At 33.0% G+C, this 20,822-nt stretch overlaps 1 protein-coding gene across 1 annotated transcript in view; it reads right to left on the minus strand.

Moving 5' to 3' along the window:
- The window catches only part of MYEF2 (myelin expression factor 2), a 28,705-nt gene that overhangs the window by 6,222 nt on the left and 1,661 nt on the right, over positions 1–20,822 (minus strand). Inside the window, exons 2-13 of the mRNA XM_073211765.1 lie at positions 17,123–17,331; positions 15,844–15,896; positions 14,615–14,622; positions 14,422–14,515; positions 9,155–9,346; positions 8,330–8,483; positions 7,739–7,788; positions 7,558–7,621; positions 3,241–3,342; positions 1,743–1,793; positions 1,386–1,445; positions 990–1,088 (exon numbers count right to left, since the gene is read on the minus strand). Coding sequence (XP_073067866.1) covers positions 990–1,088; positions 1,386–1,445; positions 1,743–1,793; positions 3,241–3,342; positions 7,558–7,621; positions 7,739–7,788; positions 8,330–8,483; positions 9,155–9,346; positions 14,422–14,515; positions 14,615–14,622; positions 15,844–15,896; positions 17,123–17,331 — 1,136 coding nt within the window. The remainder of the gene's footprint in view (positions 1–989; positions 1,089–1,385; positions 1,446–1,742; positions 1,794–3,240; positions 3,343–7,557; positions 7,622–7,738; positions 7,789–8,329; positions 8,484–9,154; positions 9,347–14,421; positions 14,516–14,614; positions 14,623–15,843; positions 15,897–17,122; positions 17,332–20,822) is intronic.

Raw genomic sequence — 20,822 nt, forward strand, 5'->3', positions numbered from 1 at the left:
AGTAAAAAAAACTAAGCCATACGCTAAGGCTTAATATAAGTGTGCTAGTGGAAAAAGATAGGAGAAATTCTGCATTCCCAGTGCTACAACTACACATGATTCTATCACAAGAAAGGTCTAGGAGGAGAGGAAATCAGCATCTCTTTCAACCTTAGCCCCCAGCCTCAGAAGGTCTCTAAAAGTGTCATGTTTAGGTCAATTCACCTGTTGTCTAACAAAAGGTACAAGATGTGTTCATGGATGAAATAAGCTAGTCACCAACAGTACTTGTGGACAATAAGCAAGGAAACAAAGTTGGTGCTAAACCAAAAGTTGTTCCTAACACTTGATCAGGGAAATCCCCAGATTTCTTAGTTGGAAAGGAGGTTCTTGATTTGGTTGCCAATTACTACATATTATGGTGTTAGTTTAGAAATGTCAAAGAACTAAAACTCAAAGTTAGCTTAGAAATTTCAAACAGTGATCAAACAGAAAAGCTCAGTAACTATCAAAGTTTCTCTTAATCATAAGACATATTAACATGTAAGAATAAAGTATTACTACACTACAGTAACTACTCTTGCAAAGTCTTTTGCAGGCACTCAAATATCACTGAATAAATTCTAGTAAAAATTAAACCTAGTTATTCCAGATCCTACTGGACCCATGTTAGAAGCTCCTATTCTTCCTGCAAACCCTCCAGTCATTGCACTGCCTAAACAAGGATGGAAAGATAATATACTAATTAATTTAAACACCAGACTTGAAAATTTCCAAGCTACTATGCTCTCAGATGTACAGTATCTGAAAAGTATAAAATCTTCTAGAAATAGGGTTTTAATATATAAGATACTGAAAAAGAAATTTGATACATTAAAATCCCTCAAGTGTTTTTCTGCAAGTCATAAACTGTATAAAACATTATCAATTTCCAGCTTTTCATAAAAAAGAGAAACAAACTTTGAAAAATATAACCTGTAGGAAAAATAGAAGTATGCAGCCAGCCCTACCAAGTCTACCAAAGGAATCTCCAAAGCCTCGATTTATTCCAATATCACCACGTCCAAAATCTCTCTCCATGCTACTAGTCACTGCACCACGGTATAGCTCTGAAAAGAGTATGCAACAAATTAACCCTTTTTCAAGTATATCAATCCTTGGAAATCCATTTAAGAACACTGAAATGAAACTGAAAAGATAGCAGAAATCACAAATATAAAAAATCTGTGATTTACCCAACTTACCTCACATGCCACATATATTCTTCCCCAGGCCCACCATGCCTTTCCCTATCCCCTAGTGTCCACATGCCCTCTGAAGACATCTATAGTACCCATTCCTAAGTGAAGGGGGAAAATTTTTAATAATAGGAATTAAATGAAGCATACACATCCCACTATACCTACCTCCCATTCGGCCAAATCCTCCCATGCTATTCATTGCTTCCAGACCACCAAACCCAATTCCTATGGAATAAAGATTAATTTTGAGATTTGACTATCAGCTGTATAGCTGAAATGTTTATTTTTGTAAATGTTAAGTTTCACCAGTAAACTCTTCATCCACCCTACCTTGTGCAGCTGCTTCTTAACATATCACTTCCATATCCCTTAAGGATGTACCAGACTCAAATTCTGCTAGCAGCCTTTAGGATGTGAGCCAACAATAAACCATGCCTTTTTTTTCCTTGGAATTCTCAACACAATTTCTAATTTACTAAAAATGGTGATGGGTACATATAAAAAACAAATGCTTATACATACCTCCTCCAATTCTATTCATTCCTCCAAAACCTGGACCATCCATTCCCATACCTCAAATAAAATACACATTATGTTCTTTCAATAATCTTATTTTTATGACTAAAGACAGACATAATGCAATACAGCAAAGAAGATACCACTGGTCTAACCACAATGGACCACTAGAGAAGCAGCATCACAGGTGGGATGCTTAAAAGGACTATGTCATAGAAGTTGTCTAATCAGGAGTCTTCAAAAAGGCTTCTCTGACTACTTATTAAATAAGAAAACAAAATTCACTGGTCACAGTCACATTCAGTTAGAGAATATAGAAGACTAGATAATCATTCAGGGTTTTTTTCAGCAGAGACACACAATATCACTGCAGCAGACTCAGAGATCAGTTCAGAAAGGAAGAATGCCTCTAAATATGGCAGCTAAGAGAGCAGTAAAAAAACTAAAGAATAATAATACTATATGTTTAGGAGGTGGAGGGCCTAAGAGTAAGGGAGAAAATTTCCATCTGTTTGGATCAGACTGATTACCTTAACTACCCTCATAACTTAAGGTATAGCTATAATACCTCAACAAAAATAGGAATCTGACAGCATTTCTTAGACCATCAATTAAAAGAGCAATTCTCAAAGTAAACTCTGGGGACGTTTGAAGGTCCAATAGGTCAAAACTATTTCATTCATCAAATAATACTAAGATATTATTTGACTGTTTTAATCTCATTGTCTCATGAGTATAAGGTGGAATTTGCCAGAAACACATGATTTACATTATCACAACAAACCAAATACAGATGCAGAAATGACAGCATTGCTGTCTTGCATTAAGCCAAACATTAAAGAAATGTACAGAAAGGTAGAACGCCACTCTTCTAATTTTTTTAAATTGGAAAATATTATTTTTCTTAAAAATTGCACTTATATTACCACAATGGGTTTATTATTATTTAAAATAATTACATAGATATTTTTAAATTGTTTTAACTTCTGATACAGTAAATATTGACAAATACAACCATATAAACAAAAGCACTTTAGAGTCCTCAACAAATTTTAAGAGTATAAAAGGGTCCTGAAATCAAAAAGCTTAAAAACAAGTTTTCAGAGATAAACTATACATTAGTCCAGGTAAAGAGCCAAGTAGCTATCCAAAAAGCTACCTTCCCAATCAGATATACTTAAACTACCTATGATATGGTAGCATTTCAACCATTCCATAAATACTGTATATCCATGATACACAAAGTACTATGTTGAACATTTTCCTTCTCTAAAGACACTTCAAAATCCAAAGTGCTGAAAGGCTAGCTACAGCAGAGCCAGCCCTCCTGACCTTCTCCCACCTTCCTTCATGTTCTCTGCTCTCAAGGGTTCATTTCTTTTTCAGACTGAAGTGCATCCTGAATATTCAACTATAAAATAGTCCTGTAAACATTATTATAAACTGATAATTGAAGTTTTATAAGCTAGCAAATGTATCATTTAAAAAGAAACAGAACACTTACCACTTGGACCTAAACTTCCCATTACACCACCTATGTTCAACTGACTGGCACTAATAGGCTGTCCACCTGGACCAAGTCCCATTCCAATGCCTCCAAGACCACCTAAAACAAATAAGTATAACATTACAAGCTCATATATGATTAACTAAGTGGCACTAAAATTTTTTTAAAGCTATATGCCTGTAGTAGTATTTTTTAAATTTTCCAAATTTGTAAATAAGAGCACTGGTTCTTGTTTTCATTAGAATGCAACATACTGAAGCTTCACTATAATACCATTTATGAAAGGGAAATATTTATGAAGCAGGTCCAGCTAATATCCTAGTTAAGACATACTGAGAAGGACTGATGAAACACCAAGAGGATTCTGAATAACATCATACCATCTTATAAATGGTATATATATCTAAAAATGAAAATCTTCCTCCAATTTGTAGAACCACTTAAAATCTAAATAATTACTTTTAAGATGGTTTAAATCAAACTGTCTATAACCATGAAAATATTGAATAAAACAAATATTACCTAAGTTTTATTATCACTAACATAAATATGTATTTACATTTATATGGCACCTGTCCATAGATGAGGAAATTTTTGAGACCTTAGGTTACCTGTACAAATACCCTTTAGCTATGTGATCAAGCTAAGACTAGAATTTAAGTTGTCTGCCTCTAAATCCAGCATTATTTTACTACCTCTCTTAAACTATTTAAATTTGTTGAAAATAAGACCTTCAGAAAAAAAATCTGATAAATTAAAGACAGAAGAGTTTAATTAATATTAGTGGAGACTTTTATTTACTAAATCTGAGTATGGTTTTAAAATTTTTGCTAGTTAATATAGCAATTAGTAAGTGGAAGGGGCTGAGAATTCCATATACTGTGTATGTGTGTATAAAATACATATGCGTGTGTGTGTGTGTGTATATATATATATATATGTATGTTTTTTTAAGATAAGAATAGAGAAGCATGTTGCATTAAATTGGAAAGATCAATGTGACCTGGTTAAAAAAAATATTTTTTCAGCTCAGTCCCTAAAATTGGTCCAACTGAAAGCAATAGCATATTTGACTATCAACAATGTTCATGTCTACATCTAGAACTCTTATTTTCATCTCTGATACCATTCTTCACTAAAAGGAACCCAGACCCCTGGAAAGGAGATCAGTCCCACATCTTGGAACATGCAAAATCTTCGTAAATCTGGGAAATCCTGTTTTTAACCAAAAAGTAAGAATATCAGAAGCACAGGAAACAAGGAGGCTCTATATCCAAGTTATAACAATTTGAGTAAAGGAAGGGAAGGAAGTAGGGAAAAGAAAAAAACAGGGAGGCTAACAATAGTTAACTAAAACAACAAACTGTCCAAAGTCTATGCATTCATATATATTACAATAGAATACATAAAAATGTCTGAAAAAGAATATAATAAAGGATATATTTTTATCTAAATAAATAGAAGAATATTAATGGTGGTAAAGTAAATTGGGAAGCCCCTACATAAGCCAGGATCTTGAAAGAGGACACCTGAGTGATAAGCTAAACTTAGTGGAGGTGGAAAAGGATTGCCTTAAAGAAAAGGGCAATATTCAAAGACATGTGAGCTGAGAATTTTCCAGAATTTATTTTTAAAAACTGAATTCTCAGACTGTGAAAGCCCAATAAATAGTAATCCACACCCACACTGTAGTGAAACTGCATACCAAAGACCAAGATCTTAAAATTAGTGACATGAAGAACTGCTTACCTACAAAGAAAGGACTAGTCAACTGACCGCTGACTTCATAGCAACAATGGAAACCAGAAGACTAGAATATTTTCAAAGTGCTGAGAGAAAATAACCACCAATCTTAAACTGTATAACCAGTGAAACTATCTTTGAAGTCATTTATAGACAAACCAAAATTAAAAGAATTTACTAACGACAGAGCCTCATTAAAGAGTTTTTAATATATATGCTTCAGGGAAAAAAAATTAGTGCCAGGATCTATGAAAGCAGAGACAAGAAAATGGTAAATAATAACAATGCCTAATTTGTAGGAGTGAAAAAAGCAATATAGAAATAAAACACTGAACAATAACAACATGTAACTTCAGTAGGAAAGTGGTTAGAATTAAAGCATCTAAAGGTCACTCTACTACTGAATAAAATAATAATCATATTAACTTCAGACTTTTTATATAGACACATTAAAATATTCAGGATAATCATTAAAAAAGCAAGCAAGATAGGAGAAAATAAGTATTTGTAAAAAACAGAAAAACAACACAAAATAAGACAGGAATTAATCCAAATAAATCAATACATGTGAATAAACAGAATAAAGCTGCTGTATTTACATTAATGCTAGGCAAAAGATTTAAAAGTAGTTACTAAAGAAAAAATCACTTCTAAAATGATGACATTTTGATTCACTATTGAAAATATGTCACTTAGATGCACCTAAGTTAGCTTCAAAATATTTAAAGTAAAAGTAAGAAAAAACAGAAAAATCCACCATTCTAGTGGGAGAATTTTACTATATATCTTTCAGTAATTGACAGCATAAGCAGACAAAATTATTAGCAGAGATTTAAGACAATTTAAATGATTAACAAACTTGATTTGATGGACATACATAGAACAGTGCACTCACCAGCACACCTGGAATATTTATAAAATTGTGCCATATATTACTCCATAATACAAAGCCCAAATTAATTTCAAAGAATCATAATTATATAGACCATATTCTCTGACCACACTGTTAAGCTAGGAATTATAAAGAAAAAACACCCATGCATTTGGAAATTCAAAAATACATGGCTTAAGAAGAGTCCTAATGATAATTTGATAAAAATTAAATCACAGTATCAGATCCCATTGCAAAACTTGTGTACAGCTCCTAAATTAATAGTCCTAACTACATTAGAATAGAGAGGCTGCGAATTAGTGAAGTATTCATCTTAAGGAATTACGATAAAAAACAGGGACTAAACCCAAAAAAACAGTAGGAAAAAATAAAGCTAAGAGCAGGAATTAAGGTATAGAAAACAACATTTACTTCTTTGAAAGCACTAATAAAACTGACAAAACTCTAAGCAAGACTGACCAAGAAAAAGAGAAATTACAAACCTTCGGAATTTAACAGAAGACGTAACTATAGATGTGGCAGAAATAAAAGACTTTGGTGCCAAAAAATGTGACAATGGACAAAAATGGAAAATCATTTAGAAAAATAGAAATTACCAAAACTGACTCAAGAAGCAACAGAAAATATGAACAATCAGTAGTTAAAAATCTTTCTCCAAACAATACACCAAGACCAGGAACTTTTACAAGTAATTTCCAGCAAACATTAAGAGAGGGGATCATTATAAAAGAAAAAGAACAAATACTCTCCAAGATAGGATTAATCAACATAAGTGAAATCTCAAAAATGTTAAATCACAAACAGCAAGTTGAAGGATAATATATACTCTATGATGTCACACCAAATTTGAAATTTAGCAGAACAAGTACATATAATGTTTATGGATGTATAAATGTGCAGCCAAATTATTAAAACCTAAATGCTAAATGCTCTATTCATAAGCTTTTTTCTCTAAAGGTATCTGATGGGAGGTGGACAGAAGAGAGAGGGAATCTCAAAATCATATTTGTAAAATTTCATTTTAAAGAAAAATCACCTATAACAAATATGGCCTACGATAGCTACATGAGTATTTTAATTTTGTCTGTACATTTAAAATATTTTGTAATAAAAAACTTTAATAAAAATCAGAGAAGGTACAGTAGAATAGTAAGAACAAGAGCTAGTATTTATTGAGAGCTTACATTATGCCAAACCTGTTCTAAGCGCTTTACATAATATATTAACTCACACAATACTCATGCCAACCCTATGTAGTAGTACTATTGCCATCCTTATTTTGCAGATGGAGCATGGAGACAGACACAGATGTTAAGTGTATTACATTACTGTTTTATAATCCTGCGAAAAACAATTTGATAATACTTGAGCATATTTCTGGTGAGCATACCTGAGAACCTGTCACTCAACTTCAGGATATCTATCTTAAAAGGAAATAACCAACAACATACCAAAGATTTGTATACAAAAAAACGATGAATTACCCTGACAGTGATTAAAGGAAAAAACTGATATGCCTGAATATATATTACAGCAAAGTAGTTATGGAGCATCCATGGGACTATTAAATAGCCAAACTGTACATAACAGGATATAGGCACAAAAACATAGTTTTGCTTAAAATATAATATAAAGCTGAAAAAGAATAGTCTGTACTGTTTCTAATAGCTTTGACTTACGTGGTAATTGTGGTGTTTTACTATCATGTGAACGGTAGTCTTCATGAGGGACAGACTTGTCATCCTAATTGCAAAAAAAGTTTAATATATGATTAATATACAGCTAAAAATATCTGTAATGTAGACAGCAGATAAAAGATTTGAAGAGGTTGGAGGGTTGAAGTGATAGACAGGAACTCACCATTTTCACATGCATAGGTCTATCAAACAAAAACTGCCCATTGAACATAGCTGTTGGTTCAGTCAAGGAAAGTCAGTTAGGACAACTATAAAATTATACTAGAATACAAAAACATTTTTAATACTCTTATTTAGAGTCAGATTATCTCTAATATTTTAATCAACATCTTTAATGTTTTACTTGTTTTGGAATCTTCCATATACTCAAAGAAAAATCTTCAATTCTTTGCTTTATGGTTTTATTTTATAACTAAAATCTTTAATAACCACTGAAACAATAAAATTAGTAAGGCTTCATTTAAATCAACTGCATTAATGTACAATGTATTACATAACTGTCCACAGCAGGTATACATAGTTAGTTGCAGTAGGAAGGGAACGTAGGAAAAACTTTACACTGGTTTATACAATATGGCTAATTCAAGTTTTAAGAGTGACTTTAGTACTTGGACATAGTAAAGGTTTTCTGTGCTGGAGACTAAAGTCTAACACACATTTCTAAGTCAGGCAACCTTAATTTCATGACCCCCACAAAATAGTAGTAAAGCTTCTTCAACCTTATTAAATATTGCTAAAGTGTAAATCAGGATACAAATTGCTTGAACTGCTTCAATTGCTTGTTCAAAAGTGACTGTGCCCATTCCTCTGCTCTTGCCATCTTTGTCTTCTTTAATATCTGCCCGCTTTACAGTTCCAGCTATGCTGAACACTTCCTTTAGCTTCTTCCAACCAACTTTGAAGTCAAGCTTAACATAAAATTATATTGTTACATACCTAATAAACCCCTCTCCCCATTTACAAATACAAACAAATCTTTTCTGATCTCTCAAAACTATGAAGAACTAGAATTCTTGTTAAACAGGGTATCAATAGTATTCAAGTAAAAACATCTTAAGCTGCTTAAATCAGTTAAGCTACATCTATATCCTGAATATCTTTTTAATACCCAAAACAGTCTCTCAACTGCTCAGTCCTGTTTTGTACATTTGAAACTTGAACAGCTATTTTTACTCAGAGAAATTCATATATTGGAAAGTACTGTTGATATCACTGACTTTCAAAAGCTTAGAACAAGTGACAAAGCAACTACAATGTGCACATTCACAAATATCAAATATCAAAGCTAAAGAAAGATCCATTTACCAATTGAACAAAAATCACAAAGAATAAAAGTAAATAATTTCAAGAACTGCTTGTGTTTATAAATTCCACAGTTCTTTTAAAAAATCCTAAATTTACACTCTAACCTTACACATATAGACTTAATTCAGGTTTGAGTTTACAATAATTACTGTTTCACTTACTTAAATTAAAAATAAGCAAAAGGTTCTATAAACCTATACCCCATTCATCAACTAAACCATCTCATGATTAGAAATATCTAGTAACAAAATTTTAGACTACAGCTTAAACTTACATTAGCAACAAAAATTGTGGAACCAAGTCTACCAGCCTGCAAATTACTGATAACCTCAGGAGGAATGTTTGGATTATTGAGAATGGAAGGCGGTAAATTCATCAACCCCGATGCCATATCGGGTACATGTCCTCCTGGAAGTGATCCTCCTGTTCGTTGCAATGCCCTACGAGCATTTTCTCCATCAGGATCCTATAACACACATTGAATGTTAAATGCCACTAGATACATCAGAAAAGTCTGTATCAGTACAGTAACAACTTCAAATTCTACAGTAGCTATCCCATCTGGCTCAAATTATTTGCCCTCTTGAAGAGTGAGTTTTTTTTCTCATCCAGAGAATTCAGTCCCATAAAAACCTGTGGACAGACAAAAGAGTTCAGTCTCCAGGGATGTCAATTAAATACCTCTTTCCAATCACTAAAGTCACTTAAGAACTTGAAATTAGTTTAATTTTGCTCTCATACTAGCATACAAGTATATGTCACATCCATATAAATACACATAACTTGGAGAGGGACAAAATACTTACAGTGCCTCTTTTCTTTCCAAAATGCAGTAATGGTGAGTTCTCACCACTGGATGCCCAATATAATGCCAAATTCAGACTAATTCAAAGCTTTTCAACAGTGGAACATATTGCTATAAAACCCAGGAGTAACAGGGTAGAGGGGAGCTATTAAAATGCATAAATTTCATTCCTGACAAAATATAATTATCGACCTTCCAACTTCCTTCCTTCCTAAACAATGATTATGATCTGATTAAGACAGCAGGAAAGGAGAGATAAAGGCTAAGTGAATGATACTAAACATTGTTTTTTTAGTTAATTAACTTTATAAGAAAAATAGTTTACCTTTAAAACACAGAAAGCAAGTTTAAATGTACCTCATTTGACTAAGTGGAATGCAAAAAAACAAAAACCACATAAACACATTGACAGACTATCATCTGCATTACGAAGTGATCATGATAAATGAAACCATCAACTCTATGCTGCTGGGAATACAATAAAAGTAAAGTTACATGACTTTAATAAGTTCTCTAGGAAGGCCAGGAGAATAGTGAAAAAGTGAATGCAAGAATAAAGGTATTCTAGCTTCCAGTATGTTTCTTCACCATGAAGAAATTTAAAAAAAAATGCTAGAAGTAAATGTTTTGAAAAATGCTATAAAACTTTTAAGTTAATAATGGATGCATCAGTCCCTGTGTGCTGACCTCCAATGAGTTCTGCACAGTGGTATAGAGGGCATGTCAAAGTGTGGGCAAAGGGTCTGTTTGTTTCTATGCAGAAGATCAAGGCCTAGCTTGGATACCCAGAAAATGAACTAAGATACGATATGAGGAGGAGCTTCCGGCATCAGCACTCTCTGGAGGACTCGTGCCGGGGGATGATCATCAAAAGGCCTCCACAGGGATCCGGGCGATGCTGCAGTTGTGGCTGCGTCCACCCCACCGTTTCCTGGACTTGCCATTGGAATGAGGAGGGAGATGTCTAGGCTGGCATGTGCATACAGTGAGACAACGAATTTGACCGGATCTGTACTGTTGGAACTTAACCAGGAGTTGGGAGGGGTGCAAGTTGTAGCACTCCAAAATCTCATGACTATAGACTATCTACGGTTAAAAGAACATATGGGATGTGAACAGTTCCCAGAAATGGGCTGCTTTAATTTGTCTGATTTTTCTCAGACTGTTCAAGTACAGTTGGACAATATCCATCATATCATAGACAAATTTTCACAAATGCCTAGGGTGCCTAAATGGTTTTCTTGGCTTCACTGGAGATGGATGGTAATTATAGATTTGCTTTGTTTATGTCACCGTATTCCTATTATGTTAATATGTGTGTGCAAATTAGTTAGTAGTTTAAAACCTATACATACTTAAGGTACTCTACAAGAAGATATGTTAAAGAAATAATCAATCCTCCCATATTTTCTTCCATATGCTACCTCTATAGCTTTTCTTCTTCCTTCCCAATTACAACCCTTAAATAGAATTCGTGCCTCATATCGAATTTACCTAGTATCGTAATTCCTCCAGGTGGTAAAGATACCTCGAGACAAGTGCTGGGCATAGAAGCCACAGGGCATAAATCTGCAAAGAAGTAAAAAGCTAACCTTTGCAAACAATATGGCTTCTCTCTCACTTACCAACTTTACATTTCCCTGTATGGCCCCGGAAGATGACTGGTTAGCCAGAGACGGGTAAGATTCCTCAAGGGAGGAACAACCTAAGACAGGCACAGTCGCAAGGGGGTCATCAGGTGAGAAATTGGGGATCAACAGAGGTGAGGTTCAGAACCTCATCCCCCCTGCTTTGAGAGAAATCTTCTGCATCCGTGGATGTTTTGCTGCCCTTGTCTAGCTTGGATTAATACTTAGTCCATAGGCACACACCTGATCATCTACATCTGCCCTCTTACAGCACTAAACTATGTTTTCTACCTTTATCTTGCATCTACCTACCACTTCAGCATTTTATTAAAAATAAAAATAATAATAATAATAAAGGGAGAAATGTGGGATCAACATATAAATCAAGTATAAAAATCAAACGAATATTCATATTTGACCTGATTGTTTATAGTTCATAATGCGTGATCAAAACCAAAAGTTTCTGTGATGAATGCCCTTGTACTGTTCACCATGTAAGAACTTGTTCGTTATGCTTCAGAAGATTGGAGACTGACGAGAATTAGGCTTGAGATGGATTAATGATTGTACATTGAGCATTGACCCCCCTATACTGAATTTTATTGTTGTTAACAACCATTTGATCAATAAATATGAGAGATGCCCTTTCAAAAAAAAAAAAAAAAAAGACAGTCAGGGTGGATCACCTTTCTTAAATGCAAAAAAAAAAAAAATAATGGATGCATCAGGTCTAAGGTTTCAATAACTTGCACAAATACAATATTTAAAGAAGTGGTTATCTATGGGGGAAGAAGGAGGAAGGAGGACACAGCAGGGAAGATGCTTCATCAGCTATTAAGATAGTTAGGCTGTCATTAACATCTAAACATTAAGAAAGCACACTGCTGTTTCAATTAGTCTTCTTATATGTATGACAAATATGTATGTAAGTACATATACACACAAAAACACACATGCAGACATACAGAATATGTAAAACACATAGAAAATACAATTTACACAAAACAAATTAGCTACAATATAAGGTAGATTTTATTCCTCTTTTCCCCTTGGATGTCAGCCTGCCATTCTGCTATTAGAGGGCTTATAAGTTTACAACTGCTACTAACCTCCACTTAATTAAATGAAAAAATACAATTTTATTATCTGTTAAGGAACATTGGAAATATCCTTTCCTTACACTCTCACTAGTAGTTTTCAGCACTGACCCAAGCCACTCATTTGTAAATCAGATATTCCCAGAAAAGGGATCTTTAGTGATACTAATCCAAAAAAGTTAAATAAAGAACACCTCATCATTTAGCTAGTCCAAACTCAACCATTTTTTTCTCGTAAAAAAGTTAAAAATGTTAAGTCTCTTACATCAACTTGGATCACATAACTCTATTCTAAGGTCTCTGAAACATTACTGAGGCTCTACAATGAACTAAAACTTAAAAGAACACAACCTGGATTTGGCTTTAGCATCCATGAACATTTTTCCAATTAAAAAAAAATGACACTGAGAATTTATAAAATTTCTTTTGACAAAGCATAGGCAACATAATAAAACAGCAAGTCATAATCCTCAAAACAGCAATTTTCCATAATAATGGCTACTCTACAAATGCCACTATTATGGAAAACTACTAGGATATCACATTTTTGGAACACTCGTCCTGCTTTATGCATAAAAACCACCAAATTAATGGCTGGCACAGACTATGACAGTCTAAACTTTCCCTACCAATGCTCCACTTCCCGGTGAGAATAAAGAGATTTGAGATACTTGTATTTGTTCATAACATGGCCTAATTTTAAGCTGTTATCACCTATACTCAGGAACAAGAGACCAAGCACCACTAATATTACCACATTATACAGGAATAACAAAATCATAATTATTATTACAGCTAATACTTATTACATAGTTAACAATATTTTGAGCACTGAGCTAAGTATTTTATGTAATATGAAATTATAACATTTATTAAAAGTTTAACATATATTAACTCTTTGAGTCCTTTTAACACTATCAGACAGGTTCTAGTATTCCATTTTAATGATAGGGAAACAAAGAAACAGAGAGGTTAAGTTATTTGTCCTGGGTCACACGGATTCCCTGATTCTAGGGCCTGAGTTCTTTACCATGTATCTTATTTAATCCTTATAAAAACCCTACTATGTAAATATTATCAATAGTATTATTATAATTATTGAGGTTTAGAGAGAAAGTAACATGCCTAGTCACAGCTAGAAAGTGATAGAGTTGGGACTCCAATCACTACTATTCTAAGTTAAATTGTGACCAAAGGTATTGCTCTACTATTTTGCATCCATGTTGGTACAGACTGTTCAGGGTCCCAAAGTTACATCTTCTATCTTTTTGTTAATATAGATTTCAGCAAAGATTTATGCCTAACTGATCTGTGATCAAACTATTCAGATAAAATTAACAATATGAACTAAAGGAAAATACAAAAATGACTGCTATTCAAGCTCATCATTACCAAGGTCAATTGCATCTAACTGTACAGTTTTTTTATGCCACATCTGACCAACCTTTCATCAAAATATTTAAACTGCTAAAATTCCATACAAAAAAGAGCATTCCCATTTTAGGGGTTTTCAAGTTACAGTTACAAATATCACCAATAGATTTATAACTTTTCTTAAATTTTAACCTGGTACAGTTTTGGCTTCAATTTATCAAAAGTGAATAGCAATTTTATTCAAGTCCTTAAGGAATATGCACTATTAAACAGCATTTGATTATTAACCACAAGAATATCTACTGTATTTCTCAAATTAAATACCACAATCTAAAAATTGAAAATGTCTATACCAAATAAAGTCCATGCCTAAAGTTTGCCATCTTTAAATTTCTGTATCCTGAATTTTTTTATAAATCATGCACCTCTGCTTGTAACAACTTGGAAAAAGTCTAATATATAGGATAACTACTTAAGGGCAAATAGGAAATCATGTACAAACAAAACTATCATTATATAATGCTTCAATAAGCATCTATGCTAAAAAGAGATATATACATTATCAAAGATAAATGTCCAAAAGAAGTTGATCCTTATATTCAAATATTTAAGTTATCCCAAATATAAGAAATCTTACCTCTTTAATATTCAGGGGTCTTCCACTAAGATCATATTTATTCATGGTTTCCAGTGCTTTCTTTACAAATTCTTCATCTTTGAATTCAACCACACTTAATGGGGGAAAAATTCACAGGAGAAGTTTATGTACTAATTTTTTTTTCCAATAGGAAGTCTAAATTTGACTTAAGATACTTAAAAAAAATTCTTACCCACAACCCTATATCCAGATAGATTTGTCAATATATGCAAAAGAAAAAAAAGTTTTAAATCAATAGATGGAAGTTGATGTTAGGTTCTAACACTTAAGTCATTCAAAGAAATCAGTATATAATCATTTTTTGTCTTTTATACCTTCAAAACATAACAGGCAAGTAACCTCAAATTTTCTATTAAATTTTTGTATCTATTTAATATGTAAGACAGTTGAATCTAGTACTTAACAAGTTTGGAGCACATTTTTACTTCTAGCAGTCTCTAAGTTTAATGTCATTGTACATATTCAATTAAATGTAACAAGGAAATAATTGAAGGCTCTAAAACACCTATCTTTACACTGTTAAAAATATTTTTGAAGAACATACTGTGCAATAGTTTTTAATGTATATTTTTCACTTTTATTAAAATTAAAATAGGAAATATTAATCTTAGTCTTAACAAAGTTCTCCATTAGAGAAAATTGGCTGCATACAATTTAACAGCATCCAGTTGTAAGTTTTTTAAAAAAAAACTTAAAGAAAAAAAATTTTTAATTATTTTTTAAGTAATTCTCTGTCATTATTACTGTTTGAAGTGACATTTGAATATCATGTTTTAATTTTTCACACACCGAACTGGCTTTTGCTAATATAATTCAGCACTGTTATAAAAGTTTTCCATTGTATTCTTCAGTATATTGCTTTCTTGTCACTAACAATCAAAATTTACTATTGACCAATTCCTTCTGTGTCAATTTAATCATTGATGTCATTCATACCAATTAGTCAGAGCACTGCCTCTTATGTAGTCCTGCAGGTTACCAAATTAAGCTCTTCAGTATAAGTTTCGAACATACATTCTGAATTAGCACCTTTAAGATATAAAGAACTCTCTCATAGAACTCTAAGGGAATATTATCCAATGACTTTTAAAATATCCCTGAAGACATCAAAACACAACAAAAAAAATCTCTTTATTAAAATCTATTGGCTAAGAAGAAGCATTACCTTAGAGCATTAGAAAAGTAAATGCCCTTTTTGAGCATTTACAAAACCCATCCCTTGCAGGCAGCTAGTTTGGTTTGTTTAAGTGTCAGACTTGCTAGTATAAAGCCTCAAATCTTGCATAATAAAGTAAAACAAAATGAAACTTAAGTTTCCAAAAACTGGTACAAATATTATACAAAAAGTAAACTGCTGAGGAACTTTTAAACCTCAAGCAGATTATTGCCCACAGCACTTACCCTTGATTTTCCTTCCGCATCCTTAAAGAGCTCCACGTATGTAACCTCACCAACTACATAGACATACAAAAGGAAAATACCAAGAAACAATACATTTAAACACCAATATCTTGCTTTACTGCACACCTGTGCACAACTCTACAGAAAACACCTATTATTCACCAATAATCAAAACCAGACCAACATACCTCCTATCTATAGCTATGTAAATATAATTTTCAGAAATGTACATCATCCACATTCTCTAGAAAAAGCTAACAACTGTATTAACCTAATTCATACTACAGATCATATTTTGACCAGCATGATATAGTTGGTGAACAAATGCACATATAATACAAATGGTCCCTTAGCCTATCTTATTAAAAACTTCAACATTAGCACTTTTCAAGTAACTTTGGTCGCCTACACACAACAGCTGTTTTAAGGTGACTTTCTACCTGAATGTCTTCAATCATGTTTGCCATCAGTAAACCCAATTTACAAGTCATGCTTCACAGAAAGCCACACACTTTCTAAAAAAAAGGTCAATGAATAAAACCAATCAAATAGTTGTCACCTTACAACAGATACACCAATGCAATTTTTTTTTTATTAGAAGAGATCAGCCTCAAAGCCAAATACATAGTTTGCAGGACTGTTAAAACCCAATTTTTCATGAGATAACAAAACTAACTTTTACAAGATCAAGTATTAAAATTATTTTTCCCCAAAACCAACCATGTATATAAAATGAGGGTTTTCAGGTTATTCTGAAAACAAAACTGCAACAAGTTGTAACTCAATTTTAATAGCGAACTGCAGAGACAGCATTATGGCGTTCATGACAATGCAAACAAAATGAATTCCACAGCCAGATTCCAGACTCCACCAAGATAATAACAAAACAGCTTTTGGAAAAAAATTAATCAAACCTTATTATTCATACTTTAACACGCTGAATGTATTGCTTAACTAATGCAATAGTCCTTTAAAACTCTGTAAAAACTTCAACTAGACAAAGCAATCACTTTAACAAAATTCTTGGTGGCATGCATATGCTGGCTCACTACTATCCCACTAAAATGGCAAAGAAAAAAAAAAACCTTCATTTAGCCATACTACCTTGTAATGAAATTGTGTCAAGTGTAAGAAGAGGAAAAGATTAATTCATGTGTTAAGAAGTAAACAAAAATCTGTATATAGAGTCTGTGTGGCTCAGAGGAATAAAAGAGCTTGCTTAGTTCCCTCCCCCCTTACATGAAGATTATCCAACAGTGGGTTTATCAGAGATGGTTACCTTTTTCTCTCATTAGATCTTTAATAGCTTGCCATTTCATGTCATATGGGATGTTGCTAATGAAAACCCTGTTTCGATTTGGACCTTTCTTTTCTCCAGTGCCTGAATTCTTGTCTTTTGAATAAGGATGAAATCTATTGGCCTTCTTACTTCCTGCAGATTTTTCTTTTAATTCAGATTTCTCTTCTTTGACTGATTCATCATTCTCTCTATGAGGTAAAAACAACAACAAAAAGAAAACCTCAGTTGTGCTTCTAATAATGTAAGTGCATATAAAATATATATTTATTATTTATCACTTCACAGAACTCTCCTCTAAGTTAGACCTCAGCAAAGAAGGCTAGAGAGTCATCCTGATGGCTTTGAAATTACCCAACAACATTTCACTGGGTACATTATCAAGCTTATTTAACAATCATCCCTTTTTTCTATGTTAAATAGATGCAGCATCCAATTACCCAGTTTTCCCCATCATCATACTGCTTAATAAATGTTATTTAGAAGCTACCAAAAGGGGAAAATGGGTGATTTTTATTCCTATAGTATGTAAAACAGCCATCTTTAATAGAGAATTAACTTCTGGGCCTCATTCAGAACTCTAAAACCTAACTTGCAAAAGGATACCCTAATAAAGTTCATCTCTCAAACGTTAATTACTTCTTCCCATAACTTTTCTTCTCCACTAGTTAAAACCATAATTAAAACATAGTTATTTTTACATACCTATATATGTATACATCCCATATGACTCATAAATTTTTTTCTATTACCAGTTTTGATCAACATAGAAAACTGATAAGGTGTCCTAACAGTTTCATGCTCAACCTTTTCTGTGTTTTAACGTATAAATTAGGATAGGCACTCCATAAAAATCAAGCCCTTTTTATTAGTAGTATTGCCTATAATGGGGGGATGGAGTGAAGGAACGAGAAGTACTTAAATGTAACATGAATCAGAATTTTATAAACCTACTTCTTAATGAGGCCCTAACTATAAAAATATTAAATTTATACAACTATTATCACAATCCAACTAAATGATGCTATCTACCAACCATCCATAACATGTAAGTATACACTTAAAGTAAATCCTATAGATAAAAATCTGGTTGTATATTTTAAAAGTGCTACTTACTTTTCAAAAGGAACCCATAATAGATTTCTTTTAAATCACTACTTATTCTAGTGAATTTAAAACTATTTCATTAAAACTTTAATTTTAAAGCAACTTTTCATAAACATATGCTAATAAAAATCTCTGGCAATAACACTCAGGAATGTAAACCTTTTTAAGCTTCCTGGATTATTCTGACAACTAACTAGGTTTCATAATCCAGGCTCTAAATTACCTTCTAAACCAAGCAATTGTGAGAACCTATACACTGCAGTGCTCTACACACCTCTTACTGTAGTTACTTGTTCCACAATGTCCTGAACTTTGTAGACATTACTTTTCCGAGCAAGTTAACAACACAGACATAAATATAATATGTTAAACTCTACGAGAACAGAAACCATCTGTGTCAGTATCAGCAGCATCTAGCATGGTGACTGCACATAGCATGCGCTCAATAAATATTAATTTTTGGATGAAAAGTCAATTAAGAACCCATACTCATCTGAGCACAGACGGTAGTGCTGTCTGCCATTACAACTGCTAAAATCAAGGAGGAGACAGTAGAATCAAACTTGCTTTGTCACCTTTTCAGACATTGGCAGGAACACCTTGACTGTCAAATATCTTCCCTTACCAGATACGAATTGACCATAGAAAGGGACTTCTCAACTGTGCAACTTAATCAAGTACCTACCAGTCTCAACAGAGTGGCACTTTTGAAAATGGCAGCAAGCAGCCAAAAGGCACAGAGGCCTTTTCTCTGATTTCTGGGTACAGTAGATACAAAAACAAACCCTTCTTTTTCATCCCCCAAAGAACACATTTACATAGTAGCCTGAATTCATTGAATGTTTTTAAATTAACTAAGTCTCTGTTCAGGTGAGTAGACATCTATATAGCCTCTAGCTAAATATCCCTTCCCCTACTTTCTTTCTGGATCAAACCAATTGTGAAAATTGCATCAAGTTCTAAAGCCCCTGCTATGTTTTTATTCTTATATGGATGTTGCAAGCTTTTGCTTAAAACAATCTAATAATTCTATTAAAAAACAGTAATATTATGTAGGATACTCTCTTTAAAATATTAACTCAAAGAATGACCAGAGAGAGAGATTTCTTAAGTTTTTCCCAATCAGTAGTGACATCTTAAAAATACTGCTAAACTGCTCACTGACAATGCACAGATTATCTGTGGAAGGCATATCAGTTTAGTGGCCAGAGGTATGGTCTGAGTATTAAGAAACTGAGCTATACTCAATTTCTGAACTCTTTCTATGCCATAAATATACTATGGAAGACACAGTAAGGATATGTGAAAACTCTTAGTGAAATGATGCAATGTAATACTAAAATAGTTGCACTATATCCAGAATTTCACATAATTCCCAAACCATTCATTTGCACAAACCCCCTAATGTACTTGAAATAAAGACTGTGATGAGTTCAAGTCACAGAAATGTTATTAACTCTGAAGACTGAATTATACTTACCCAAATTATAACAAAAATCAATATGCAATATCAATGGGGAGAGCATAATGCTATATAGTATGAGATCCAAAATTAAAGCCATTTTATGCTTAACTCCTAATATGATAAAAAAACGCTACTCCACTTCAAAGACTTCACCTTGCTCCAATGCTTAATATTTTATTAAATACCCTAACATAATTCTCAATCTCCATATACTCCAACATGTTGTTTATCAGACACAAATGATGAAGAGTTATAATTATAATAATACTGCTATTTTTCCTTCTACTCATTTAAGAGAACTAGTATACCATTTTGACATTAAAAAAAAAAAGACTAAGACCTAGAGAAACATCTTTAATTTTTTGTCAAAAGCTGTGAACATGCCCACTAAACCTTCTGTATATGAGTTTCATGATCATGAAAGCTCACTTCTGCATTTCTCAAATATTTACTGGGCCTTGTGGATACAAAGGTGAATAAGACTTAATGGTCTCCACCCTCACGCTAAGTCATTCAATCTTGATGACAAGTGGCACTCTAAGCAATAAATATTTTAATGTAATATTCCATAATTTGTATTATCTCTATGAATTCTTATCACTAAAAAAATACAGTGATCAACTCAAGAATTATGTATTGGATTGTTAACTACTCCAGTTGGTTCACAGGGTCCAAAAAAAGTCAGGTTTATACAGGTAAATGTCCATAGTTATTTAATGTGAGTGACCCATACTGGACCATTGTATATTGCTATGGAATAGACAGTACAAGAACTCTGAGAGTAAATTGGCCTCTTTACTCAACTTCTGGGAAAACAGGAAGGAAAAGAGATGAATTATAAGCAATATGAAAAGACTCTACATTTGTATTTACTTGTAACATTTCTTAATTTCTTCACCTTATATTCTCTTCTTCCTCAATTAGAAGTGAAAGGGATTCTTTTCCTACCTCTGTCCTCTCCTGTCTAAACCACAGTGAGACTTTAAAAGGGATTAAGAGACTTTTAGATTCTATAGAGATTTAGATACCAGCTTTATCTCACTGACACTATTATATCAATCGTGTGCAAGTTTAGCAGGGCTTCTCTTTCAAGGATGTCTTTTGCTTAGG

Source organism: Manis javanica, chromosome 8 (assembly GCF_040802235.1).
Source record: "Manis javanica isolate MJ-LG chromosome 8, MJ_LKY, whole genome shotgun sequence".
NCBI classification, from domain to species: Eukaryota; Metazoa; Chordata; class Mammalia; order Pholidota; family Manidae; genus Manis; species Manis javanica.